This window comes from Trachypithecus francoisi, unplaced genomic scaffold (assembly GCF_009764315.1).
Source record: "Trachypithecus francoisi isolate TF-2019V2 unplaced genomic scaffold, Tfra_2.0 Lachesis_group5, whole genome shotgun sequence".
Taxonomy (NCBI): domain Eukaryota; kingdom Metazoa; phylum Chordata; class Mammalia; order Primates; family Cercopithecidae; genus Trachypithecus; species Trachypithecus francoisi.
Window position 1 is genome coordinate 39094534 of NW_022681470.1, and position 27732 is coordinate 39122265.

At 44.4% G+C, this 27732-nt stretch overlaps 1 protein-coding gene, 1 long non-coding RNA gene and 1 other non-coding gene across 3 annotated transcripts; 2 read left to right on the plus strand and 1 right to left on the minus strand.

Moving 5' to 3' along the window:
- Nucleotides 1–11997: 11997 nt before the first annotated feature.
- Nucleotides 11998–19465, minus strand: LOC117074054. Its single transcript, XR_004433509.1, has 3 exons — nucleotides 19368–19465; nucleotides 18804–18916; nucleotides 11998–12036 (listed from the first exon to the last, which is right to left on the minus strand). It is a non-coding gene; the product is annotated as an uncharacterized LOC117074054 (long non-coding RNA).
- On the plus strand, nucleotides 17343–17449 carry LOC117076961. Its single transcript, XR_004434570.1, has one exon. It is a non-coding gene; the product is annotated as a U6 spliceosomal RNA (small nuclear RNA).
- A 4779-nt stretch (nucleotides 19466–24244) lies between the features above and the next one.
- LOC117074057 (eukaryotic translation initiation factor 1-like) lies at nucleotides 24245–26871 on the plus strand. Its single transcript, XM_033195301.1, has 2 exons — nucleotides 24245–24414; nucleotides 26256–26871. The coding sequence occupies exons 1-2, from the start codon at nucleotides 24245–24247 to the stop codon at nucleotides 26665–26667; spliced, it is 582 nt and encodes a 193-aa protein (XP_033051192.1). The 3' UTR covers nucleotides 26668–26871.
- Nucleotides 26872–27732: the final 861 nt, after the last annotated feature.

The window sequence follows — 27732 nt, forward strand, 5'->3', positions numbered from 1 at the left end:
GCAGATATTCTTGTTCAGATAAAGCCTCCCAGCCTCCAGGCACCTAGGCAAAATTTTAAAAAACTCATCTTTCTTCATCTCTTCTGGGACTGTCTCAGAAAGTTGGATTTTTTCCCCCATGCAAATTCCTCCTCCCCCACACTACCACATTCTTTGAAAATCAAAAAGTCCAAGAGTAGAGTTAGGCATGGGTGGCACACACTTGTAATCCCAGCTACTTGGAGGCTGAGGAGGGAGGATTACTTAATTAAGAAAAAGCAAAACAAAAAAAGAGTTGAGTTATAGTTTCACCAAGTCTTTGTGAATACAAAATACTTAAAATGGCAAAGCCAGCATGGAAAACATGGGGGAGACATAGACCCAGGTATCTCCTGAATGCTTACCAGATGTCAGGCAGTATACTAGTATACCAGATGTCAGGCAGTAGATTAGATAAATATGTCACTATTCTCAAGGGGCTTACAGTTCAGTATAAATGATCAATAATAACAGCCAGAATAAAATCTTCATTTATGTAGTGCTTACACTGTGCAAGGCATTGTGCAAAGCATTTGAATATATATTTTTAATATATAATATATACACAATATATATGGCTTTAACACATTTTCTTGTATTTTTAATAACTTTAATCTTCACAGCACATTTAGGAAGAAGATAATTGTTTTTAATCCCCTTTTTGAACAGTATATTGAGAGGTTAAGTAACTTGACCAAGGTCAAGTGGTAAGAATTCAGACTAAGAGCTGAAACTAACACAATTAGAAGTGAGTAATAACAACTGCATAGATTAGGTAGCCAGAATGTATATAAAAGCGTGCTAGGAACACAAAAGAGGGACGACCTTTAGCCCAGCCTGGACAAGTCCAAAGCTTCCTGGAGGAGGTGATATTTGAGCCACACTGAATGGTGGGTGGATTAGGAAGTCAGGCAAGCGGAAGGGCATTCCAGGCAGGAATTTCAGCACCCTGGGAGAGGCAGAGGTGTGAGACAACAAACCAGTGTGGCCATGGATACATGTGGGAGACAAAAGCAGAGGGCGACACCACAAAGGGCTTCATAGGCTGGCAAAGGAGTGTGAAGATTTGGGCCTTATCCCGAAGGCAACAAGAGTCCCCAGGAGGATTTTAAGTAGGGAACTGCCAAGGTCAGATTTGGATGATGCTAGAGATGATTTGCAAAGTGGGAGGTGGTGAGGAAGCAGGGTAGGAAGCCTGGAAGCCAGGGGAAAGAACTATTATGGAACTAAAAATGTCTCTACTTACCTCAGAACCATACCCCACCACCATCTGTGGCCAAGGCAGCCTCACCCTAGTTTCTGACCTCACAAACAGCAGAGGCCATTTCCCCTCCCCTCCCAACTCATGGCATGCAGTCTTCTTCACCCTGCACTAAATACTTTTTCCTCCACGGGACTGTTAACTTTAGCCTTTTTAAAAACAGCTTTATTGAAATACGATTCACATGCCATACAATTCACCATTTGAAGTATCAAATTCAATAGCTTTTAGTATATTCACAGAGTTGTGTATCCAGCACCACGACCACTTTTAGAATATTTTCATTATCTCCAAAATAAACTTGTCACCCTTTAGCCACCATCCTCCAACTCCCCCATTCCCTTCAGCCCTAGGCAGCCACTACTTTACTTTCTGCCTCTACAGATTTGTCTATTCCAGACATTTTATATAAATGTAGCTATACAATATGAGGTCCTTAGTGACTGGCTTCTGTCACTTTGCATAATGTTTCCAAGGTTCATCCATGTTATTGCTTGTATCAGTATTTTATTCCTTTTTCTTGTTGAATAATATTCCACTGTATGAATATATCACATTTTATATATCTTTTAATCAGTTGCTAGACTAAGCCTTGGTTTTTAAACCAACCACTGTCAAAAAGGATGGGTATGTCATCGTTGGCTTATTGTAATCCTCCTCCATCCTTATAGCTTCAGTGCCAGTTCCTCCAACTGAAGTAGAGACTCATACAAAAGGATAGACAAGTGGATGCTAATGTTTCCTGTGCTAGATTATAAACTCCATGAGGGAAGGACATTTGAGCGTCACGCAAGTGAGGTGTGGGAGACAGCAAAGAGCCTAGGCTTTGGCTGTGTGTGTATATATGTATATATATATATACACACACACAAAACACACATACATATACATATACACACACATACGTATATGTATATGTATATGTGTGTGTGTATATATACATATATATAGAGAGAGAGAGAGAGAAAGAGGGAGAGAGTCTCACTCTGTCACCCAGGCTGGAGTGCAATGGCACCATCATAGCTCACTGCAGCATTGAACTCCTGAGTTCAAGGGAACCTTCCACCTCAGCCTCCTGAGTAGCTGGGACTACATGTGTGTGCCACAACACTTAGCTAATTTGTTTGTATTGTTTTGTAGAGATGAGGTCTCACTATGTTGCCCAGGCTGGTCTCAAATCCTGAGCTCAAGTGATCCTCCTTCCTTGGCCTCCCAAAGTGCTAGGATTATAAGCATAAGCCAAAGCTCTTGGCCAGAGCCTACAATTTGGAATCAAAGAATCCTGGATGTGGATTTCAACTAAACAACTGTATGGGATATACAGCCTCTTAGGTCCCTTGCTGTAAAGTGTGAATAATAATACAGGGTGATTGAGCACTAGTGGTTCTGTATGTAAAGTGTACTTTGTAAATTTTACCTATTACTATTATTATTTTTCATTTATTTATTTATTTTTTGAGATGGAGTCTCACTCTGTTGCCGGGGTTAGAGTGCAGTGGTGCAATCTCAGCTCACTGTAACCTCCGCCTCCTGGGCTCAAGCAATTTTCCTGCCTCAGTCTCCCAAGTAGCCAGGATTACAGGCAAGAACCACCATGCCTGGCTAATTTTTGTATTTTTAGTAGAGACGGGGTTTTACCATGTTGGCCAGGCTGGTCTCAAACTCCTGGCCTCAAGTGATCTGCCCGCCTCAGCCTCCCAAAGTGCTGGGATTACAGACATGAGCCACTGAGCCCAGCCAATTGTAGCTATTATTGCTCTTATTATTATATAGACCCCTTATGATTTGGCCCCTACCTACTACTTCTGGCTCACCTCCTGTCAAATCTCCCCTTGCCTTAAACTTTATACTCCATCAATATCAAACCACTCATATTTGTTTAGTTAAATGTTATTTGGTTTCACGCACCCATACGTTTTACATGAAGTCTGAAATGCCTAAATTACCGCACCTCCCCCGCTTGTCATGGGAATTCCATTCTCTTTGTTTTGTTTGTTTGTTTTTTATGAGATGGTGTCTTGCTATGTTGCCCACCCTGGAGTACAATGGCCATTTGCGGGCACCATCGTTGCACATTACATGCTCTAACTCTTGGGCTCAAGCAGCCCTCCTACCTCAGCCTCCCAAATAGCTGGGACTATAGGCATGCACCTCTGCACCTGGTCCCATCTGTGTTTCACAACCCATCCTAGGCATCAGCTCCTCAAAGAAGCCTTTTTTCCTATTCCATCTCCTAGTCAGTCCTTCTGCTGTGCTTTCTCTATGTCTTACATCTAGTACGTGCTTCTGTTCATGGACTTATCCCTCTGATTACATCATACAGTGTGTTTCTCTGATTGTTTACCTGTCTCCTGAATTATGAGTCTCTTTGGGGCAGAGGCTGTACCTACAGCACATGGTCCAGTGCCCAGAATATACTAAAAGATCAATATATTTCCACTGAATAAATGATATAACAGAGAGCAGTAGTCTAAATAGCCCTAGGTTTTTGGTAGTACCAGTCTCTAAGACTGGAACAACAGGAAAACTGGTTTAGGAATTAAATTCACCCAATGAAAGTCTAGAAGGCAGTTTAATACATGTGTCTGAAAATCAGATGACAGATAAAGACCTCATACACACTTTGGAGATCTGATCCCACCATTTTGAAATCCATGTCTACACGGATTTCATGTAGAGAGAGACAGATTTTGGTTATCAGTGCCCCAAAACTGTGAATAGAGTGAGCAGAGGAGAAAACTAAGGACTTCCAGGAATACCCATTTTAAAGGGCAGCCAAAGGAGGTGAAGATTAAAAGATAATCAGCCAGAAACACAGGACAAGAACCAAGGAAGAAAGGTGTCCCCAAAAGCCAAAGGAAAACAGAATTTCAAGAGATGTGGATGCTCCATAGTTACAAGTGGATTTGGAGGTCATCAGGAATTTAGTGGAAGCGATTTCAGCAAAATATCAGGGGATTGGGGTGGTTGGGATTGCAAATTGCTATGGAAAAGAGGAAAAAGGGGGAAGAGGAGGATTCACCTACCTGATCACTCTGAAAAAGCCTCTCTCGCTTCCCTGCTAACAGATTTTAAGGCTGTATTTGTAGCTTCCCAAAGGACAGTCAGCTCCTCCAGAAGTCCATGGCAAGAACAACTTCATGGTGGGCTTTTTGCTTCCAGGAGATCAAATAATTTTCCAGGAGAAGAGGATAGATACCTCTCCTCACTTCAACTCAGAAGAATAGTCTTTAGTTTATGTAAACTGAATCCCACAGATGGAGTGGCATCTTCAAAGCATGTAACAGATGGATGGTATCTGAACCCTAATTCCAGACCCTCTCAGAGGTCCCTGAAAAAAAAAAAAAAAAAAAAGGCGATGTGCACATATTTTGCCATAAACTAGATGAAATCCAAAAATGGTTAATGGGGAAGAGCTAAGCCTAATGGATCTTAAAAGCCTCAGTGATCTCTGGGGTAAACAAGTGTCAAAGTGAGAACATAGGAATCACCACAGGTGCTGGTTTCTACAATCTTAATATTTCATACATGTAAGCCTTTTCTCTACAGTTAGGCTATGAGAGCCTTGGAGAGAATGGGCATCCCCAAAGTACCAGACATGCAGTAGGAACTTGTTAGACAATAGAATATTTAGACAAAGGAATGATGTTAGAGACCATCTGGCTCAGCTATGCCAAATTATCCTTCGTAAGTGTTTTCTTGTTGACTTGTCAGGCTTTGCCACTCAATTATAAATTCTTCTAGGGCAGATCCCTGACTTATCTATCTTTTCTTTGGCCGTGCCCAGCAAGCAAAGGGTTTGGCCGTAAAAGGTGCTCACTAGATTTTGTTTTTTAATTATTTCATCTGTATGCTACCACTAGATATTTGATGAATGGAGAAATGCACTCATAAAATCTCCAAAGCATGAAAAGAAGCAATGAGGAAGCCTTCCTTCCAGATACTGGACTTAATGTCACTTTCTGCAAGAGGTCTTTACTCAGTGGGTATGCCCTTTAATTGTTCCACAGAACTTCTCAGTTTACCTGTGCTTCACTTGTTTTGTTTTATTTATTGATCGATTGATTGATTGATTGATTGTAGAGACTGAGTCTCGCTGTGTTGCCCAAGCTGGTCTTAAACTCCTGGGTTCAAGTGATCCTCCCACCTCAGCCTCCCAAGTAGCTGTGACTACAGGCACCCACCACCATGCCTGGCTCTTACTTTTCAAATGTCTGCCCTTCTACTAGAATGTAAATTTCCAGAAGTTGGGGATCTTGCATATCTTATTTAACACTGTAGTAAATTTACAGCCCTAGCAAGCCTAGGGCATAGTAGGAACCTAACATTTGTGGAATGAATGCATGGCTGAATGAATAAGTGGAGCTGAAAGCAGGTTAGAATGGAAGACTCAGATCAGTGAAGGGAGCAAAGCCAGCTCCTCCTGCCTAGGGCTCTTTTGTCCCCAGAACTAGTCAGCTCCAAGCCTTATCTCCTTCTCCCCCCACCCACTCTCCTATCCCATAGCAATGGGGGCAGGGCCTCTGGCTTCAGAACTCATTAAAGTCTCCAGAGGTAAGTAAATTCTGTTGCGTTGAATTGTGCCCCAGGCTACCAAGATTAATTAGGTGAGCCCAGCTAATGAGTTAACTGAGTTTTTACTTTTCCCTAATTTGAAGTTTAATCCCCTTCTTTCTCCAGAAGCCCTTAAAATCATTAGGGTGTTTCAAGTCCCCACAGTGATTTCCCTTCCACCACCATGCTTTGACTACAAGTTCTGCAACTCCTCCACCACACAAGCAGAAAGGTTTGTTTTTAGGCGGACTGGTGGATGAGAAGACTTCCCCTCCAGCTTCCTGGTCCATGTGATGCCAGACAGTCGCATCAGGACTAGGTGAGACCAGGTTCTGGCGACCTTCTGCCTTGTTTACTTAATTTACTGCTTGTGTCAAGACGGTTCTGGGAAAGTTGCTTATGTCACCTCCTAAGACTAAGGGAAAATCTTTGGCTGCTGAAGCTGCTTATCCCTCCTGTGGCCGCTCCGCTCCGGGTTACCCACTTGTTCCCAAATCCCAGCTTGCCTTCCTTGGCTAACTGCTAGGGGCTACATGGCTCAAGGGATTTCTTTTGTTGATATTGCTGTTGGTGAGATTGCATTTTGCTTTGTCTTTCTCCTAACTCAGAACAGATGGAACAGGGAAGTAAAGAATGGTTGCTAATCCTAGTCACTTATCTTTGGTAAATTTCAAAGGGTAAGTGGGGGCAAATAAACAATCATTCAGTAAACAAATACAGTTGTTTTTTTTTTTTTTGAGACAGAGTTTGGCTCTGTCACCCACACTGGAGTGCAGTGGTGCCATCTCGGTTCACTGCAACCTCCACCTCCCAGGCTCAAAACATCCTCCCAAGTAGGTGGGACTACAGGTGCACGCCACCATGCCTGGCTTTTTTTTTTTTTTGGTAGATACTGGGTTTCACCATGTTGCCTAGGCTGGTCTCAAACTCCTGGCTCAAGCAATCTGCCTCGACCTCCCAAAGTGCTGGGATTACAGGTATGAACCACCATGCCTGAACACAAGTACAGTATTTAATGCACATTGAGGAGGGCTTAAAATGATCCATATTAGGCTGGGCATAGTAGCTCATGCCTGTAATCCCAGAAGTTTGGGAGGCCCAGGCAGGTGGATTGCTTGAACTTAGGAGTTCAAAACCAGCCTGGGTGACATGGTGAAACCCTGTCTCTAGAAAAAATTTTAAAATTAGCCGGGTGTGGTGGTACGCACCTGTGGTCCCAGCTACTCAGGAGGCTGAGGTGGCAGGATCTCTTGAGCCTGGGAGGTTGAGGCTGCAATGAGCTGTGATCAGGACACTATACTGCACTCCAGCCTAGGCAACAAAGTGACTCCCTGTTTAAAAAAAAAGGAAGAAGAAGAGGAAGAAAAGGAAGAAGAGGAAGAAGAAGGAAGAAGAGGAAGAGGAGGAAGAGGAGGAGGAGGAGGAGGAGGAGGAGGAGGAGGAGGAGGAGGAGGAGGAGAAATAATACAGAAAACCATAGAAAACCAAAATGCTTGGCCAGGAATAGAGTGCAGGCCGTGTGACTGGAGCACCATGGCTGTGGGAGAGAGGAACGAGAAGACTTAGAAGAGGTGAGCAGCAGCCAGAACACTGGGGACTCTGTAGGCCATGGTAGGTGGCTTGATGGAACTCCAGGAACAAAGGAGAGTAGCCCAAGGGATGCCAGCAGGAAAGCCTTGTGATCTAATTTGCAATTGCAAAAGATTTCCCTGTCTTCTGCATGGAGAATGAATTAGAATGCAGCAAGAGAAGATACACAGAAACTAGTCAGAGGAGGTATTTCGGTTGACCAGGTGAGAGATGGCAGAGGCTTAGCTAGGTGGTGATAGTGAAGAAGATGTGAATGACATCAAGGACATGATTTGAAGGTGGGACTGGCAGGACCTGCTAACAGATTGATTATGAAGGATAAGAAGGAGAGAGAAATCAAGGGTGCTGTCTTTGATTCTGTCCTAAACACATGGATTTCTACTCCATTCTCTATCCCTAGCCCCTTCCTCTGTCATCCACATCCCAAGAGTTTCCAGTCTCCCTGAGTCTTTGGTCAGAAAACCAGTTTTCCTGGGCACTGGACAAGAATTTGTCTCCAGTATTTCAAACCAGCAGATGTTTTCTCCTTCTGCCTGAGACTGTGGACTCCTGAAATCTGTAAGTATTTTACAAGTTCCCTTACCAGGACCACATTCTTGAGAAGGGTGTTCCTGTGACTCTGGGCCAAAGAAGTGCTGAGAAGGTGGTCCTCTTCAAATCACTCACAGCACTGAACAGGTGAATCAGCCTCGACTGGCATGTGAATTTGTCCCACTGATGGAAACAGTAGAAATTTATGCTAGTGGTGGGTGCCAACCAACAGTAGATTCAACATAAGAATTCAGAAAGGCAAACCTACGTGCATGTCATTATAAAAACAACTGTGACAACAAAAGGCACCAGTCCAATTTAAGACATAAGATCCTAAGGAACGAATTTCCTAGCAAGACTTCCTTGTTTGCTCTAGACAAATGTTGAGCCTTATTGCACACTTGACATAAAGATTAGACTGTATGTGAAAATTCACACAAACATTTCAATTGTGTAGTGGCTTGAGAACTAAAGGAGAGGTCTAGTGTGTATGTGTGGGGCGAAGGTGTGGCAGTGAACTGGGGCAACAGGTAGAATGTACAAAAAAGAAGGTGGATTTAATGGTGGTAAATGCCTGATCCTAACCCTTTCTCCCTGCCCCCAGAGTGAAGGGTAATATGAGCCTTGCCATACAGCAACTACACTAGAATAGAATTAATAGCACTTTTGCTGCCCAGAAATCCATTCTCCTAACAGATGGCATTTCCCAGAAGAACTAAAGCCTAACAAGCCTAAGCTTAAATCCTGGAATTGGCTGGCTCACAATAACTATGAAGGAAGAAAAGTCCCCTGTTTGGTTTGGCTTTCAGTTTCTCCTAGGCCAGGAACCAACGCTTCATGAACTGAGGAGATGGAAAGATAGAGCCTCTAATGTATACCAGATTGGACCACAAAACCTTCTCAGCAATGGGCATACATTCTAAGCCTGGCTCTCTATAAATATCCGATGGCTCCTTGGGAAAGAAGCTGGACTGTCTCTCCAGTTGAGGCCCATTTCATTTTCTGACACTTTCCCCTGCCTTCACTGGGGGGCTGTCGTGCAGCCTAAATGCTGGAATACCATGACCTGAAGCCTGTCTCCAAAGAGACTCTCAGAGGAAGGGAATTCATCTCCTCACCAAATCCAATATATTAAGGAATGGGAGGGAGAAACTAAGTGAAGATGGATGTAGGAAGAAAGGCTATGAAAAAGAGAAGTCAACAGTTGAGTTCAAACCAATTCAGACCCTCTTTGGACAGCCAATGGGACTTCAGACACTCACCTGGGAATCTGATGGTATCTCATTGTTAACCTTACATGACTCAGTTTCCAAGTGATGTCCATGGCCTTCACCAACATCTTTTTTTTTTTTTTAAGTGTAATTTACTTGTATTTTTGGTCCAAAGTGTTACAACTACATCTTCGTATTTAATTGAAAAGGTTTATTTTTTTCTAAATCAGAACTGGCCTTTCAGTCGATGGTATGACACTTTCCCTACAACTAGTCAGGACAAGAAAAAAAATTTTTTTAAGAGACAGGGTTGACAGAGAGACTCTGTCTCAAAAGAAAACAACAATAAACCAAAGACACAGGATCTCACTCTGTCGCCCAGGCTAGAGTAAAGTGGCGTGATCACAACTCACTGTAGCCTCGAACTCCCAGACTCAAGCGATCCTCCCTCCCTCCTCAGCCTCTTAAGTAGCTGGGACTACAGGTACACATTCCCATGCCCAGCAAATATTTTATTTTTGGTGGGGAGAGATGGGGTCTCACTATGCTGCCCAGGCTTGTCTGGTACTCCTGGGCTCAAGCAATCCTCCCACTGTGGCCTCCCAAAGTGCTGGGATTACAAGCGTGAGCAACCACAGCACCAGGCAGAAAATTCGTTTTTTAAATTTAATTTTTTTTTTTTTTTTAGAGACTGGGTCCCATTCTGTCACCCTAACTGGAGTATAGTGGCACTGTCATACAGTTCACTGCACCCTGGATGGCCTAGGCTCGAGATCCTCCCACCTCAGCCTCAAAAATGCTCAGGGGCGTGAGTCTCCACTCCCAGCTAAAACAGGAAATTCTAACAGGCTGGAGCCCCACAGCATTCTGATAATATTGTATGCACATAACAGGTGTAATCGGAGTCAGGCTGTCGGATCTAATCTCGTGCCTGGAGAGCAGAGATCTAGAAATCATATGTCTTAGATTTGAATTTCACCTTTGCCTTTGAGTTGTAGGACTTTATTTTTTGTTTTCTTTGAGTTGTAAGACTTTCGACAGGTCACCCCTTCTTTTTATTGCCCACTCACATAGATGAATTTAGAACAACCAGTTCAAAAATAGGTATGATGGCCAGGTGCAGTTTCTCACACCTGTAATCCCAACACTTTGGGAGGCTGAGGCAAATGGATCACTTGAGGTCATGAGTTCGAGACCAGCCTGCCAACATGGTGAAACACCATCTCTACTAAAAATACAAAAATTAGCCAGGCGTGGTGGTGTGCGCCTGTAGTTCCAGCTACTCGGGAGGCTGAGGCAGGAGAACTGCTAGCACCTGGGTGGCAGGGGCTGCAGTGAGCCGAGATTGCACCACTGCACTCCAACCTGGTGACAGAGACTCCATCTCAAAAAAAAACCATAAAAAACAGGTATGGCGGGGAGGCAACAACAACAACAAAATAGATACAATTCTAGTTACCTAACACTGCATCATTCTGTGTCTTAAGGATTGCAGATGGGCGTTTGTGTAAGTCACTTGCATTTGAATAAAACAGATATGCACATATGAAAAATTCACTTAGCAATAAGCAAAGATTTAATCTGATACAATTTTGAACAATATCCTGATGGTTCACAAATCTTAAAAATTCACTGGTACATCTTGGTGGTCTGTTTTTGTGAGTCTTTCAGATCATTCAATCTTGCACAAGCAGCAGCTGCAATCTACAGGGAGGTTCTGCAATGGGAAACCACATTGCTCATGCTGGGCAAACAGACCTGTCATTTCTAGAGACCTGGAATGATCCTGCCTGCCTGTGAGGCAGGGAGGAAAGCAGCATTCATCTATTCAATAGCCTGGTGGATAAAACCACCCCACTGCCAGGTGTGGTGGCTCACGCCTGTCATCCCAGCACTTTGGGAGGCCGAGGTGGGCAGATCACCTGAGGTCAGGAGTTCAAGACCAGCCTGGCCAACATGGTGAACCCCACGTCTCTACTAAAAATATAATTAGCTGGGCATGGTGGTGGGTGCCTGTAATCCCAGCTACTCGGGAGGCTGAGGCAGGAGAATTGCTTGAACCCAGGAGATGGAGGTTGCAGTGAGCCGACACAGTGCCACTGTACTCCAGCCTGGGCAACAGAATGAGACTCTGTCTCAGAACAAACAAACAAAACCACTGAAGTGGAGGTTTGGAGGACTTAGAGATGTAACTATCCTTTAAATTACAACTGAGAAGTTAAATTGGGTGTGTTTTTAGAGAAATTTGAATTTCTCAGAAGGAAAGTGAAAATATAAAATCCAGAGAGAAATACAAAGTATAGTCAGATCAGTAATTCTTAGCTTTTTTTTTTTTGCAGTCTGTCCTAAGGTGACATTTTGTGTGTTATTTGTTTATTGTTTGTCATTCAGTTCTCTCACTAGAATGAAAGTGCTACAAGGGTAGGAACATGTGTATTTTATTTCCATATTTCCATTAACATTCTCTGGCCCTAGTAGAGTGCCTTACATAAAATAAGCATTCAAAAAAAAATTGTTGAATGAATGAATAATGAATGAATGATTCAGACTTTTTCAAGCCCTAGACCCCTTTTTAAAAAAATCAGTGGAAGTGGCTGGACACAGTGGCTCACGCCTGTTATCCCAACACTTTGGGAGGCTGAGGCGGGTGGATTACCTGAGGTCAGCAGTTCAAGGCCCGCCTGACCAACATGGTGAAACCCTGTCTCTATTAAAAATACAAAAATTAGCTGAGTGTGGTGGCGGGCGCCTGTAATTCCAGCTACTTGAGAGGCTGAGGCAGGAGAATCGCTTGAACCCGGGAGGTGGAGGTTGCAGTCAGCTGAGATTGTGCCACTGTACTCCAACCTGAGTGACAGAGGGAGACTCCATCTTGAAAACAAAAACAAAAACAAAAAAAAATGGTGGAAGTTATGATTCTTACCTTACCCCCAAAATACATATATTCAAAAATAAAATGTGTTATATTACATAACTTATACATATATAATATATAATTATATTTTTATATCTGTCTATCTATCTATCTATCTATCTATCTCTAATTGAATCTTCTCATGCAAAGGCCCCAGTTTGCAAAAGACATTCCTGCTTCACCAATGGTATCTGGTATCCCTAAAAAGCACATAAATAAAAGCTCTGTTGTCATTCTCCTGCATTCTCCTTGGGAGAAATCCTTTTTTTTTTTCTTTTTTTGTTTTGGTAGAGACTGGGTTTCCCTCTGTTGCCCAGGCTTGTCTCGAACTTCTGGCTTCAAGCAATCCTCCAGCCTTGACTTAACCAAAATAGGATTACAGGCATGAGCCACCATGCCCAGCCCAGAGGAGCAATTCTGAAGAGGCTTAAGACTGGGACTCCTGGATCTTCCGACTCCCAGGATAAAACATCTGACATTGGCTCTTAGAGATGTATGAAAGGGCCTGGGTCACTTCCAGACATGTGACCAGTAAAAGGAGCCCTTCAGTGAAAGGGAAGAGAAAAAAACTCTAGATTTGGGACTCAGAAAACTTGAGTTCTAACTCAGCTCTTGTGCCTTACTGGCTGTAGAATCACAGCTAGGTAATGGACTTCTCTGAGCCTCAGTTTCCTCATGTGAATGAAGAGGTCTGGCTTAGGCCCAGCATTCCATAATACAGTATCATAACTTGTAAACCAGGCAAATGAAGGAGCAACAGAGCTTCAGATGAAACAGGATGTTGCTATGTAGTTAAAATGTCCATTTTATAGCAGTACTCCCTTGCTATGAGAAGAGAGCATGACTTATGCTGAAGTACAAGAAACTTTAAGTAAGATAACAGAAAGGACTCTCAGTAATATAAGGACTGTGAGACAAAGTCAGACATGCGGGTACTTGCAGAATATCCCTCAGAAGGTGTAGTGGGATGATGGTCAATATTCATCTCTCAGATGATCTTTTCTAGTATTTGCTGGAAAAAGATCCTCAAGTCCAGTTGCCTCCAGAATCCACCCACTCTTTGGGTCAGGCATAGTGGCTCACGCCTGTAATCCCAGCACTTTGGGAGGCCAAAGTGGGAGAATCACCTGAGGCCAGGAGTTTGAGACCAGCCTGGGCAACATAGTGAGATTCTCTCTATATAAAATATTAAAGCTTTTTAAAAAAAAAAAAAATTTTAATCTATCCACTCTCTGACCCTAAGAATATCCCTAGGCTTACATTTTCCACAAAAAAGATTTTATTTTATTGTATTTTTATTATTTGAGATGGAGTCACACTCTGTTGCCCAGGCTAGAGTGCAGTGGTGCAATCTTGGCTCATGGCAACGTCTGCCTCTCGGGTTCAAGTGATTCCTCTGCCTCTGCATCCTCAGTAGCTGGGATTATAGGTGTGCATCACCACACCTGGCTAATTCTTGTATTTTTGGTAGACACGGGTTGCACCATGTTGGCCAGGCTAGTCTTGAACTCATGACCTCAAGTGATCTGCCCACATCAGCCTCCCAAAGTGCTGGGATTACAGGCATGAGCCATTGCGCCTGGCCACCACAAAGAAGATTTTAAGTGCAAATTTTCTAAATTTATTCTAATACTTTGGGAAAAAGTATCGATTGCTTTGGGGTATTTTCTTCTAGTCAGTTCCTTCACACAAAGAAATCTAGACAAAAGTGACATTTATTGGGCACCTCCCTGGCAGTTCTTTCCATGGGCCATCCTGTTTAATCCTAGAGCAACCCTGAAGGGCACTTATTTCCTACCAATTTTACAGATAAGAAAACTAAGACTCAGACAAGGAAAGTCACTTTCTGTGGAGAAGCTAGGAAGTGGGGCCAGAATTTAACTCCAGGTCTTTCTGGTGTGGAAGCTCTTTCCACACACCTGGTTGCTACCAAGGAGGAGCTCAGTGGTGTTTAGGCAGCCAGGGGTTTCTGGGCCTCAAGTGGTGCTGTGGACCATGCACAGTTCACTCACTCTGCTCCGTGCAGGCCAGTGTGCACTTCAGATGCTGGGTCTGGAGCCTTCTCCACTCCTTTCCTGAGTTACTGTCTCCGAGAGTTTGCCTTACAATGAACTTTTAGACCCCAGCACATAATTAGAATTAAAACAGAAGTCAAGACGGGGCACAGTGGCTCATGCCTGTAATCCTAGCACTTTGGGAGGCTAAGGTGGGCAGATCACCTGAGGTCAGGAGTTCAAGACCAGCCTGGCCAACACAGGAAAACCCCAACTCTACTAAAACTACAAAAATTAGCCAGGCGTGGTGGCATACGCCTGTAGTCCCAGCTACTCAGGAGGCTGAGGCAGAATCGCTTGAACCCAAGAGGTGGAGGCTGGAGTGAGCCAAGGTCACGTCACTGTACTCCAGCCAGGGTGACACAGCAAGACTCAGTTTAAAAAAAGAAAGAAAGAAAGAAATTAGTAATAAATAAAATAAAATAGAGGTCAAGAAATAAATGACTTTCTGGAGATAGGTAAGAATTATAGATAATGGGAGAACTCCAAGGCTTTCTATCCAGGGAAAAGATTGGGAAAAGTCCCAGGGAGAAGGCAAAGGGGAAAAGCTGAGGAACAGGGAAGCAGTCTATGCTGAGATTCAGAGATACTCATTGGTTCTGTATTTTTTTTTTCTTTTTTTTCGAGACCGAGTTTCGCTCTCATTGCCCAGGCTGGAGTGCAGTGGTACTATCTTGGCCCACTGCAACCTCTGCCTCTCAGGTTCAAGTGATTCTCCTGCGTTAGCCTCCTGAATAGCTGGGATTACAGGCGCCCATCACCACGCCTGGCTTATTTTTGTATTTTTAGTAGAAACAGGGTTTCACCATGTTGGCCAGGCTGATCTCGAACTCATGACCTTGGGTCATCTGCCCACCTCAGTCTCTCAAAGCGCTGGGATTACAGGCATGAGCCGCTGCGTCCGGCCACTACTCTTTGGTTCTTAGAGTGGCATGGGTTCTCCACCACCCCCAGCCACATCACTATGGACTTTCTTTGCCTGACTTAAATCTCCTCATTCTTCAAGAGTCATTCATCTCAAAAGGCATCTTTTCCAGACATCGTCCTGTTAGGACCAGGGCCCTTCTCTGGGATCCTACAGGAGACAGTGCACATCTTAACATTTACCAGATTATAATAAAATCATGTTAATGAATCTTTCTGCCTCAGTGACCATCCTGAGGATAACTCTCTTTTATCCATGTCTGCACCCCTGGCACCTGGTACAGTACCTGACAAATAGAGGGGTTCAAGCAATGTTTATTGAATATTCAGACCCCAAGATACAGAAGTTCTGAGAGAAATGGGGACCTCAGGACAATGGGAGAATGGAGACCTGGAAATGAGATCTGTGGAGAGTGGGTACTACTCTATCAGGACCTGTTCCAGTGATTGGTGCATGTCACACAGTACAGCTGGATGGTGCAAAGCTTCTAGCACTGCTGGGAATGGTTCCACTTCAAACAATTCTAGTTTAGAAAGTTTCTTCTGGAGTTGGGCCAAAATGTAAGCCCCCCTAACTTTTACATGTAGACTCTCACCTAGGGTCCCTTTTGGTTATAGAGACTACAGGTCCTGTATAGAAATGTCCTAGCTGGAAAGCTGTGCCCTATTTCTAGGCATCTGGTTTAGCACCTTGTGATGCTGAAGTGGCAGAATGAGGTCAAGTTTGTGTTAGAGGCTTTCTGAGCTGTCATTACAGAGCTGCACATAGTCCCAGCCTGCATCCTGCTCTGTGTGACCTCCAGCACACCAGGTCACCCTAAGCCATAGCTTCTTCCTCTGCAAATAGTGATGATGACATTTTCTTCCTGACCATGCCGTGTGAGGATGAAAAGTGAGGATGTGAGTAAAGATTCACCTGGCCTTGGTCAAATCTCAGTGAAAGGTATCTATTGAATTATTATTGAAATATTATTATTGATATGGTTTGAATCTGTGTTCCCACCCAAATCTCATGTTCAATTGTAATCCCCAGTGTTGGAGACGGGGCCTGGTGGGAGGTGACTGGGACATGGAGGCAGTTTTCATGAATGGTTTAGCACCATCTCCTTGGAGCTGTTCTCATGAGTGAGTGAGTTATTCCACAATTCTGGTTGTTTAGAGGTGTGTGGCATCTCCGGCCTACTCTCTCTTCCTCCTGCTCTGGCTATGTAAGACATGGCTGCTTTCCCTTTGCCTTCCGCCATGATTGTAAGTTCCCTGAAGCAGCCCCTATACTTCCTGTACAGCAAGCAGAACCCTGAGCCAACTAAACCTCTTTTCTTTATAAATTACCCAGTCTCAGTTTTTTGTTTTTTGTGAGTTTCTTTTTTTTTTTTTTTTGGCACCAAGTATTGCTCTGTCACCCACGCTGGAGTGCAATGGCATGATCTTGGCTCACTGCAACCTCTGTCTCGCAGGATCAAACAATTCTCCTGCCTCAGCCTCCCGAGTAGTTGGGATTACAGGCGCCTGCCACCATGCCTGGCTAACTTTGTATTTTTAGTAGAGATGGGGTTTTGCCATGTTGGTGAGGCTGGTCTCGAACTCCTGACCTCAGGTGATCCACCCACCTTGGCCTCCCAAAGTGCTGGGATTACAGGTGTGAGCCACCACATCCGGCCCAGTCTCAGGTATTTCTTTATAGCATTCAAGAACTGACTAATACTATTATTATTCCAATAACGAGACTCAGCAACTCATTTAGTAAATTCAACAGTTACTTGAGATAAAATTCCTCATTAGCAGAAATCTTCCTTTGCTTAAGCCCCTACTTAACTGATATTAACAGATTTTTGCCAGATGGTGCCCAGGATTAAGAACATAGTTCAGGCCAGGTACAGTGGCTTACACCTGTAATACCAGCACTTTTGCAGGTTTGAGCACCTGAGGCCAGGAGCTCAAGACCAGCCTGGTCAACATGGTGAAACTCCATCTCTGCTAAAAAAACAAAAATTAGCCAGGTGTGGTGGTGCATGCCTGTAATCCTAGCTACTCTGAAGGCTGAGGCACAAGAATCACTTGAACCTGGGAGGCAGAGGTTTCAGTGAGCCAAGATTGCACCACTGCACTCCAGCCTGGGTGACAGAACAAGATTCCATCTCAAAAAAAAAAAGAACACAGTTCAACAATTATTTAGCCCACTCTCAGAGACAAATCCTATATGCTAGACTCTAGTAATATAGAGATAAAAGTAGCTCATAGTCCAGCAGTGGGAACAGTCACAGAAATACTAAACTTGTTGATTAGCACTCACTTCGGCAGCACATATACTAAAATTGGAACTATGCAGAGAAGATCAGCATGGCCCCTTCACCAGGATGGCACACTAATTCATGAAGAGTTATTTTTCTTTTTTTTTTTTTAAAGAGACGGTCTCGCTCTGTTGTTCAGGCCGGAGTGCAGTGTCACAATCATAGTTCACTGTAAGCTCAGCATTCCATAATTTTAAAGATTTTTTTTAAAATTGTTGATCATCAAGGAAAGATGGATCACTCATAAATAGTGCTGGGACAATGGAGGACCGAACAGCATACTGCACACAAGCAGAAATACTGGCAGATTACACCTAAATATGGCCAGGCGCGGTGGCTCACGCCTGTAATTCCAGCACTTTGGGTGGCGGAGGTGGGTGGATCACCTGAGGTCAGGAATTCGAAACCAGCCCCGCCAACATGGTGAAACCCCGCCTTCACTAAAAATACAAAAAAATCAGCTGAGTGTGATGGTGGGTACCTGTAATCCCAGCTACCCAGGAGGGAATCACTTGAACCTGGGAGGCAGAGGTTGCAATGAGCCAAGATCATGCCACTGCACTCCAGCCTGGACGATAGAGTAAGACTCTGTCTCAAAAAAAAAAAAAAAAAAAAAAAACAAGACTTAAATACAAAAAGTAGAACAAAACAAAATCATAATGAAATAAGAGAACACGTCTATATTCACAGAGTAGGGAAGATTTTTTTTTTTTTTTTTGAGATAGGGTCTCACTCTGTCACCCAGGCTGCAGTGCAGTGGCGTGATCTTGGCTCACTATCGCTTCTGCCTCCCAGATGCAATCGATTATCATGCCTCAGCCTCCCGAGTAGCTGGGATTACAGGCGTGTGCCACCAGGCCCAGCTAATTTTTTTGTGTTTTTAGTAGAGACAGGGTTTCACTATGTTGGCCAGGCTGGTCTTTAACTCTTGGCCTCAAGTGATCTGCCCACCTCGGCCTCCCAAAGTGCTGGGATTACAGGGCATGAGCCACCATGCCCTGCCAAATTTCTTAAATAAGACACAAAAGTACTAACTATGAAGGAAAACATTTGCTTGAGGCCACGAGTTCAAGACAAACCTGGGCAATGTAGGAAGACCCCGTATCTACAAAACACACAAAAATGAGCGGGGTGTGGTGATGCGTACCTATGGTCCCAGATACTCAGAAGGCTGAGGTGGAAGGATTGTTTGAACCTGGGAGGTGGAGGCTGGAGTGAGCTGACATCGTGCCCCTGGATTCCAGGCTGGGCAACAGAGCCAGAGCCTGTCTCAAAATAAATCAATAGATAATAAAGGAAAACACTGATAAAATGTGTTTATCAAAGATCCCGTAAAGAAAGTGAAATGGCTCCTTCCCGGCCTGGTGGAGCAGGAGGCGCCATCGTGGGAGTCGACATCCACCACAGCAAGGACAGAAAGGCTGGGCGCAGGGAGCCCAAGCGCTGGACATCTACCTACGGCTGTTGGTCAAGCTGTCCACCTTCAGCCAGGTTATACTGAAGAGGCTTTTTGTGAATCGCACCAACCGGCCACCTCTGATCCTGATCGGAAGATGAAGCTTCCAGGCCTGGAAAACAAAATGGTTAATGGTTTCAGGCCCACAGCTGCGGTTGTGCGGGTTCAGGAGGTGCCCAGAGTAAAGATTCGCACTGTGTGTGAGCGGCCAGGGCCCAGCCGCATCCCCAAGGCTGGGGCAAGATCCGCACCTTTGAGCAGCTGGCCTGGATTCCCCCAAGGGCTGTGGCACCATCCTGCTTTCTGGTTCTCAAAAGGGCCCATAGCCACACTGGCATTTCCCCTGGCAACCCCGCACAGCCACACCAAACCCTATGTGTTCCAAGGGCCGAAATTTTCAGTGTGCCAGGGCCCCATGCGCCAGCCGAGCTAGAAAAACGAACCCTGATCCTATTCTCTTATTAAAAACATTTTGGGTGCTGTATTAGTCCGTTTTCACCCTGCTAATAAAGACATACCCAGGACTGGGCAATTTACTAAAGAAAGAGGTTTATTGGACTTACAGTTCCACATGGCTGGGGAAGCCTCACAATCATGGTAGAAGGTGGAAGACATATCTCCCACGGCGGTAGACAAGAGAAGCACGCTTGTGCACCTACACTCCCCATCTTAAAACCATCAGATCTCGTGAGATTTATTCACTATCACGAGAACAGCACGGGAAAGACCCGCCCCCATGATTCAATTATCTACCACCGGGTCGCTCCCTCAACACGTGGGAATTCAAGATTAGAGTTAGGTGAGGACACAGCCAAACCATATCAGAGGCTGAATGAAACGAAACGAAATAGGAGGCGAGGGGAGGCGAGGCGAAGCGAGGGGAGGGGAGGCGAGGCGAGGGGAGGGGAGGCGAGGCAAGGGGAGGGGAGAAGGCTAGACACACACTGGGAGAAGATGCTTGCCACACACATAGCCAGTGAAGTAGTAGAATCTGGAATACACAAAGGGCTCAGAACAAAAAAAAAAGAAAAAAAAAAAAGACACAAGGGATGGGACTGAAGGGTTTACAGAAGGCCGTAGATGAAGAGGTTCCCACTAGAGAATCATCAGCCATGGAACAGAGCAACAACACTGTGGCCTACAAAGGGACTAAATTTAGCAACTTGGTCTCATTCATTGTGAATACAGATAAGATACAGGATGACCAGGAAATTTGAATATCAAACAAATAATTTTTGTTTTAGTTTTAAGTATGTCCCATGTAATATTTTGGACATAGTTAGGCTAAAAATATTTAAAACACACAAACTAAAAAATTATTTGTTGTCTGTCTGAAATTTGACTGTACTGGGTACCCTGTATTTTTATTTGCTAAGCCCGGCAACCCTAATTATGAACTTCTTGTTATTTTCAAAGAAAATGTCTTTTGGCTTGTAAGTCAAAACCAATTATACAGCACATAAAAAGAACCATTTTATATAGTAAGGCTTTCTTGCAAATGGCAGGGCATAAAAATACCAGAAAAGTTAGAGATACAGGAGCTTGGAATGGTGGTGTGCACCTATAGTTCCAGCTACTGGGGAGGCTGAGGCAGGAGGACCACTTGAACCCAGGAGTTCAAGACCAGCCAGGGCAATATAAAGAGACTCCCATCTCAAAAAAAAAGGTTGAGGTGTGAAATCAGTCAAACTTTAGTTTGAACCCCAGCTCTGCCACTTGCTAAATCTAGAGTAACTTACCTTTTTCTGTGTTGCTCTCTTTATAAATGAAGGGCCTACCCTCACGGAGCTGTTGTAGTAAATGAGGTAAGATGTGTTGTAAGTGCTTGGCATGGTGCCAGGCACAACATGTTGTGCTCCTGATAATATCAATCACTCTTATCCTTGCTCTGGGGTTTCTTAAAACTAAAAACTAGAATAAGATAGATAGCATTTTGGTGACCAAGAATGCATCCTCATTTCTGGGATATTTGAGGCAAAGTCAGAGGCAGAGGCTCCCCGCCTCTGTCCCCTCCCATCCCTCACTGCTCCAGATTCCCTTATTGCTCAAGAGCTAGAAGGCATAAAAGGGACAAGATAACCTCCAAGATCCTCCCAACCCTAGGATTTGATGGTCCTTGTTTTCTGAGTAACATTAGGTTCCCGATGGCGGTAGCTCTTAGTGGCTGTGACTGAGGGAGGTGTCAAATTACATTCTACAGTGTGAGTTCAGTTATGGGGATTCACTATGAGGCTGTAAAACATGTATTTATATTTCTACTCTGGAAAATACAGTGTCCTATTCTTTCTAACTCTTATTCATAGCTCAGATTGTCACTGAGGATCCAGAGAAAACAACACACATAATTAGTTGCGGGCCTGGCCAAGATCTCAGAGACTCCAAGAGCAACATATTGTTTAGCATACAGAACTCTTTCTCTCTATCCTTTTCCTTTTTTCTTCCCGCCCTCCCTATCACTCTAACCCCATATGCTACATGAAAGATATTTTTGTTAATGTAGTCACAGGTCCAACTAACAGGCAATTACTGTCAACACATTAATTTTAAGAATGTGAGGCCAGGTGTGGTGGCTCACACCTCTAATCCCAGCACTTTGGAAAGCCAAGGGGTGCAGATCACTTGAGCCCAGGAGTTCAAGACCAGCCTCGGCATCATGGCTAAACTCCACTCTACAAAAAATTATCTGGGTATGGTGGCACAAACCTGTAGTCCCAGCTACTCGGGAGGCTGAGGCACAAGAATCACTTGAGCCTGGGAGGCAAAGGTTGCAGTGCAGAGAACACATCACTGCACTCTAGCCTGGGCAACAGAGCGAGACTCTGTCTCAAAAACAAAAACAAACAAAAAGAATGTGATTGACAAATATTGATGATATTGCCAATCAGGGGGGAAAAAAGGTTTACATAAAAAAAAAAAAAAAACCTGTCACCAGAATAAGAAATAAAGTATCCAGAACAGACATTATCATACTCTGCATCAGTGGCTCTATAGCACCAAATGATCTGAAACTCCTTGAAGGAGGAACTAGATGGGTAGGTGTTGGTGCAACCACAGGCCTGACTTACATGGTGGCCATCCTTTAGAAGACAATTTTTCACAGCAAGGCAGAGAGACCCAGAATTTAAACTCAGCCGTCACTCAGGAGGAGTAAAGAAGTGACAGAATTGAGAGCTGGAGCTACACAGGGGCTTCCAGTGATGTCAGCATCTGGTGGGTTTTCACCAGGGGGTTTATGGCACTCCTTGCTCAGTTTCACTCTTTCTCCATTATGGAAGCCTCAGACATTTCCAAACTAATTCGGTTGAGTGCTCAGAAAAACATCAAGCCAGCTGGGCGCCGTGGCACACGCCTGTAATCCCAGCACTCTGGGAGGCCAAGGTGGGTGGATCACCTGAGGTCAGCCTGGCCAACATGGTGAAACCCCATCTCTACTAAAAATACAAAAGAATTAGCCAGGCGTGGTGGCGCGTGCCTGTAATCCCAGCTACTCCGGAGGCAAGGGCAGGAGAATCGCTGGAACCCGGGAGGCAGAGGTTACAGTCAGCCGAGATCGCGCCATTGCACTCCAGCCTGGGCAATAAGGGCAAAACTCCTTCTCAAAGTAAAAATAAAAAAGAAAAGCATCAAGCCTGTTTTAGAATAGATAAGCAGCCTTTCTTTGCAGGCTGAAGTCATCTCATTCTTACTCGGCCAGTCAGCCCACAAATGGAAGCAAGCTGGCCAGATCCTCAGCACACCAGAAGGTACCCCAGCTTAACAGCACACCGGAAGATATGCCAGCTTAATGGTTCCAAATAGTGTCTTGTCAAGTCATGCTGCAGAGACTCCGTCAGAGCTCCAGCGGAACTCGTGAAATTATATAACAAATAATGCTCTCCCTTCCAGACTGGAGTAGCAGAAAGAGGTGGCGCTGCGATTAAGAGTCCTGTGCAAGAGCTTAACTTTGGGCCTCTACCTTCTTATAAGAGGTCGGCAGGATAATCCCTGCGGTCCCTCATTGTTTGGACATTCTATGGCATGCACTGTGTCATGGAAAATAAAGCCCTCTCTTCACTCCCAGATGCAGATTCTGATGGCTTACTCAAATACAGTAATATTTTGTTATCGTTTCCTTTTTCCTTGAGAGAAAAGAAGAGAGGAAAGAAAGGAAGGGCAGAGAGAGAAAAGGCTTTAGAAATCAACAAAATTAACACCATAAAACACAAAGCCGTGCTTTTTAGAGTTGCTCAGCTGCTGGGACAGGAATAAAGCAGCTCCCCTGCAATGCAAGAGGCTGTATAAAAGGCATTCTAAGGCCACGCGCGGTGGCTCACGCCTGTAATCCCAGCATTTTGGGAGGCCAAGGTGGGCAGATCACAAGGTCAAGACTTAGAGACCCGCCTGGGTAATATGGTGAAACCTTGTGTCTACCAAAAACACAAAAATTAGCCAGGTGTGGTGGCACGTGCCTGTAGTCCCAGCTACTCAGGAGACTGAGGCAGAAGAATCTCTTGAATCCGGGAGGTGGAGGTTGCAGTAGCCGAGATTGCACCGCTGCACTCCGGCCTGGGTAACAGCAAGACTCCATCTCAAAAAAAAAAAAAAAAAAAAAAAGGCATTCTGTCACGTGGCCATGATTCTGATCTCACCTCGTTGTCAAATCCAACTTGTATATTCAAAGTGAAATGCAGGATGCCACCGACAACATGCCTGGAGGCTCAGAGGTCTCCAGTGAGCTGGAAAATAAGACATCACATTCTTCCCTGCCCCTGCCCCAGAAAGATTTTCTGGCTTCTCAGCCTCTGTTTCCTAATCTAAAACCACCTCTGGAGTGTCACTTGGATAGTTAATGAAAACATCATTCATTTACCCAAAATGAGTGTTTTGCTAAAAGAATATAAGATCCTGAAAACTTTTTTTTTTTTTTTTGAGACGGAGTCTCACTCTATTGCCCAGACTGGAGTGCAGTGGCAGGATCTCAGCTCACTGCAACCTCCACTTTCCTGGTTCAGGCAATTCTCCTGCCTCCACCTCCCGAGTAGTGGGACTTACAGATGTGCACCACCATGCCCAGCTGATTTTTGTATTTTTAGTAGAGATGGTGTTTCACCATGTTGGTCAGGCTGGTCTTGAACTCTTGACTTCAGGTGATCCACTCACCTTGGCCTCCCAAAGTGGTGGGATTACCAGCGTGAGCCACTACTCCAGGCTGAAAAGTATTTAATTTAACAAAAGGTGGAACAATCCTTGCCAATGCAGGAATGTTTCAGTGTGCCCCTTTTCCCACCAACTGAGAGAAGAGAAAAGAAAGTTTCCCTGAGGGTTTGGGGAGGAGTTTCCTTCTTGTTTCCATCACTACAGCCAGACAACTGCCTGCAAACTTCCTGTGATCACTACAGCAATGTTAATTATTACTGGAAAATGAAGAGAAAAATCATTTAGCCCTGGGATCTAGGTGACCATGGGTGCAACATTCAAATCCACTTCAGTTCAAAAGGATTTCCAGGGGAAAATTCCACTCTGTGCTCCCCAAGCCATCACTTTCCTGGCTGCCTATCACTCACCCCCAGAGCTTCCTCCTCCACTCACCCTAACTGCCCAATCAAAGAGCAGCCTCAGGTCCCCACCCAGGTACAGACAACATCCCATGTCACAGACCTCAGGGCAGCTTCACATCTGGAAGGGACGAGAACTGGAAAGGTCATTCCGGATATTTTCTTTCCTGCCTACCTGGGGACTAAGGCTGTGTGTGTGTGTGTGTGTGTCTATCAGAGTGTTTTTCATGTTTATATGAAGTTAAGGCTGTGTGTGTATGTGTGTGTATCAGAATGTTTTTCATGTTTACATGAAGTTTCCATCCAGAACAAAACAAAATTTCTCCCATTAAAGAGAAAAGGTCCCCAAAGGCAGTGCTTCTCTAAACATGTGCCTCAGGATATGTTATGAGCAAAAATGCTCTTTGGTTTTATATCAAAAGACAGTTTAGGGCTCACGCCTGTAATCCCAACCCTTTGGGAGGCCAAGGTAGTGGATCGCTTGAGTCCAGCAGTTCGAGACCAGCCTGGGCAGCATGGCAAGACCCTGTTTCTACAAAAAATAAAAAAAAAATCTCAACTACTCAGAGGCTGAGGTGGAAGGATCACCTGAGCCTGGGGAGGTTGAAGTTGCAGTGAGCTGTGATCGTGCCACTGCACTCCAGCCTGGGTGACAGAGTGAGACCTTGTCTCAAAAAAGAAAGAAAAAAGAAAGAGAACGAGAGAGAGAGAGAGACAGAGGAAGGAAGGAAGGGAGGGAGGGAAGGAAGAAAGGAAGGAGGGAAGGAGGAGCTTAACATTTTTCTTTTTGAGGGACTCACTCTGTTGCCCAAGCTGAGTGCTGTGGCACGATCATGGCTCACTGAAGCCTCGACTTCCTGGACTCAAGCAATCTTCATGCCTCAGCCTCCCAAGTAGCTGGAAGGTGCTCACCACTATATCCAGCTAATTTTTTTGTTTGTTTGTTTTTTGTTTTTTGTTTTTTGTTTTTGAGACGGAGTCTCGCTCTGTCGCCCAGGCTGGAGTGCAGTGGCCGGATCTCAGCTCACTGCAAACTCTGCCTCCCGAGTTCACGCCATTCCCCTGCCTCAGCCTCCCGAGTAACTGGGACTACAGGCGCCCGCCACCTCGTCTGGCTAGTTTTTTGTATTTTTTAGTAGAGATGGGGTTTCACTGTGTTAGCCAGGATGGTCTTGATCTCCTGACCTCGTGATCCGCCCATCTCGGCCTCCCAAAGTGCTGGGATTACAGGCTTGAGCCACCGCGCCCGGCCCCCAGCTAATTTTTTATTATGTGTAGAGACAGGGTCTCGCTATGTTGCCCAGGATGAAAGTTAACTGTCTTAAACTGATTTCTGGACTATGAGACTTTGCAGGTATGTACCTCTAAGTAATGGATATGGCTTTCAGTGTCACTGAATTTCATTGGACCGTGGAACACTTTCATCTTGCTGTTAACTATGGAGCTAATATTCTTCAGAATATACTCTGGGAAAAGTTGTCTTTGGATGAAGATAATTTCTTCTTTTCCCATTTCCTAATCTCTGATTTAGTAATTACTCTTTTGGAATTGTGGAAGCAGGACTTGATTTAGAAACACAGGTCACCACAGCAACTTGAGATCTGTTGGATGTTCAGTTTGGGAGCCTAAGAATCATTTTCTTATTCTGGTAGCTGAAGAAGAATAGACTGATTTGTCCACCACAACTTCCTCATCAGAAAAGCAGTCTTTGGGCTGGATGTGGTGGCTCATACCTATAATCTCAACATGTTAGGAGGCCCAGGCAGAAGGATTGCTTGAGGCCAGGAGTCCAAGACAAGTCCGGGCAACATAATGAGGTCTCATCTCTACAAAAAAAAAAAAAAAAAAAAAAAAAAAAGTGGGCGGGTCCAGTCAGCAGCCTCCCCTTTTGAGCCCCCTCGCTTCCTGATGTTCTGTCCCCGCTGCCTGCCTTCTCCCGCCACCTCTGCCTTCCACAGCCATTTCCATTGAGGAAAAGGAATCGAATCGTAAGTTTGCTATCCAGAACCTCCACTCGTTCAACTCCTTTGCTGATGCAAGGAAGGGTGAGGACCTGCTTCCTGCTTGCACTGAGGATTATATCCATATAGAAATTCAACAGAGAAATGGCAGGAAGACCCTTACTACTGTCCAAGGGATTGCTGATGATTATGATAAAAAGAAACTAGTGAAGGCATTTAAGAAGTTTGCCTGCAATGGTACTGTAATTGAGCATCCAGAATATGGAGAAGCAATTCAGCTACAGGATGACCAATGCAAGAACATATGCCAGCTCCTTGTAGAGCTTGGACTGGCTAAGGACAATCAGCTGAAGGTTCATGGGTTTTAAGTGCTTGTGGCTCACTGAAGCTTAAGTGAGGATTTCCTTGCACTGAGTAGAATTTCCCTTCTGTCCCTTGTCACAAGTTTAAAAACCTCCACAGCTTGTATAATGTAACCATTTGGGGTCTGCTTTTAACTTGGCCTAGTGTAACTCCTTCATGCAATAAACTGAAAAGAGCCAAAAAAAGAAGAAAAAAAAAAAGAAAAAAAAGGTGAGGGGGAGCAGTCTTTTATCTCAGAAACCCAAGATCTCCAAGAGGAAAGAGACCTTAGCATGGTCCTGGAGCCCCTTACTTTTTCCAAGTACCTTTGAGACCAGCTCATTTGAACTTCCTCCTCTTGGGCTCCTCTCTACAACTTACCAGTGGATTTACTTTAATGGGATACAGATGGGGTTTTAATTTTATGCAGTGGCTCTCAAAGTGCAGTTCCCGGACAAGAAGCATCAGCAGCACCCGGAAACTTGTTAGAACTGCCCCTACTCCCAGATAATAAGAATCCGAAACTCTGGGAATAAAGATTGAGCAATCCTGTTTTAAAAAGCCTTCCAGGTGATTCTGTTGCATGTTAAAGCTTGAGAGCCCCTGACCTTGAGAAATCCTCTTTTACATTTTCATTTATTCATTCTGCAAATATTTGCTGAATACTAGGGCTACAGCGGTGTTCAAGACAAACAAGGTCTTTAACCAAAGGAACTAAACAATAAACAATCAAAAAACACCGAAATGAAATTGCTAAAGTTAGGGTGGTAGACAAAATGAATGAGGGAGGACAATTTAAATAGAGAAGTCCATGAGATCTTCTCAGAGGAGGTGATATCTGAGCTGAGACCTGAAGAAGCAGAATGAGCCGGAGAAAAAGCATTCAGACAGGTAGGACAGCCATGTCAAAGCCTCTGAGATGAGAAAGGGTTGAGGGTATTAGAGGATGAGAGAGGCCAGAGAGTAGGAATAAATTAGACTGGAAGATGCAGATTCCCACACACCCCATCCAATGAGCTGTTTATTCAGCAGGTTCAAGAATCTGCATTTTCACAAGCTCTTAAGAAATTCTGATACCCACTGAAGTTTGA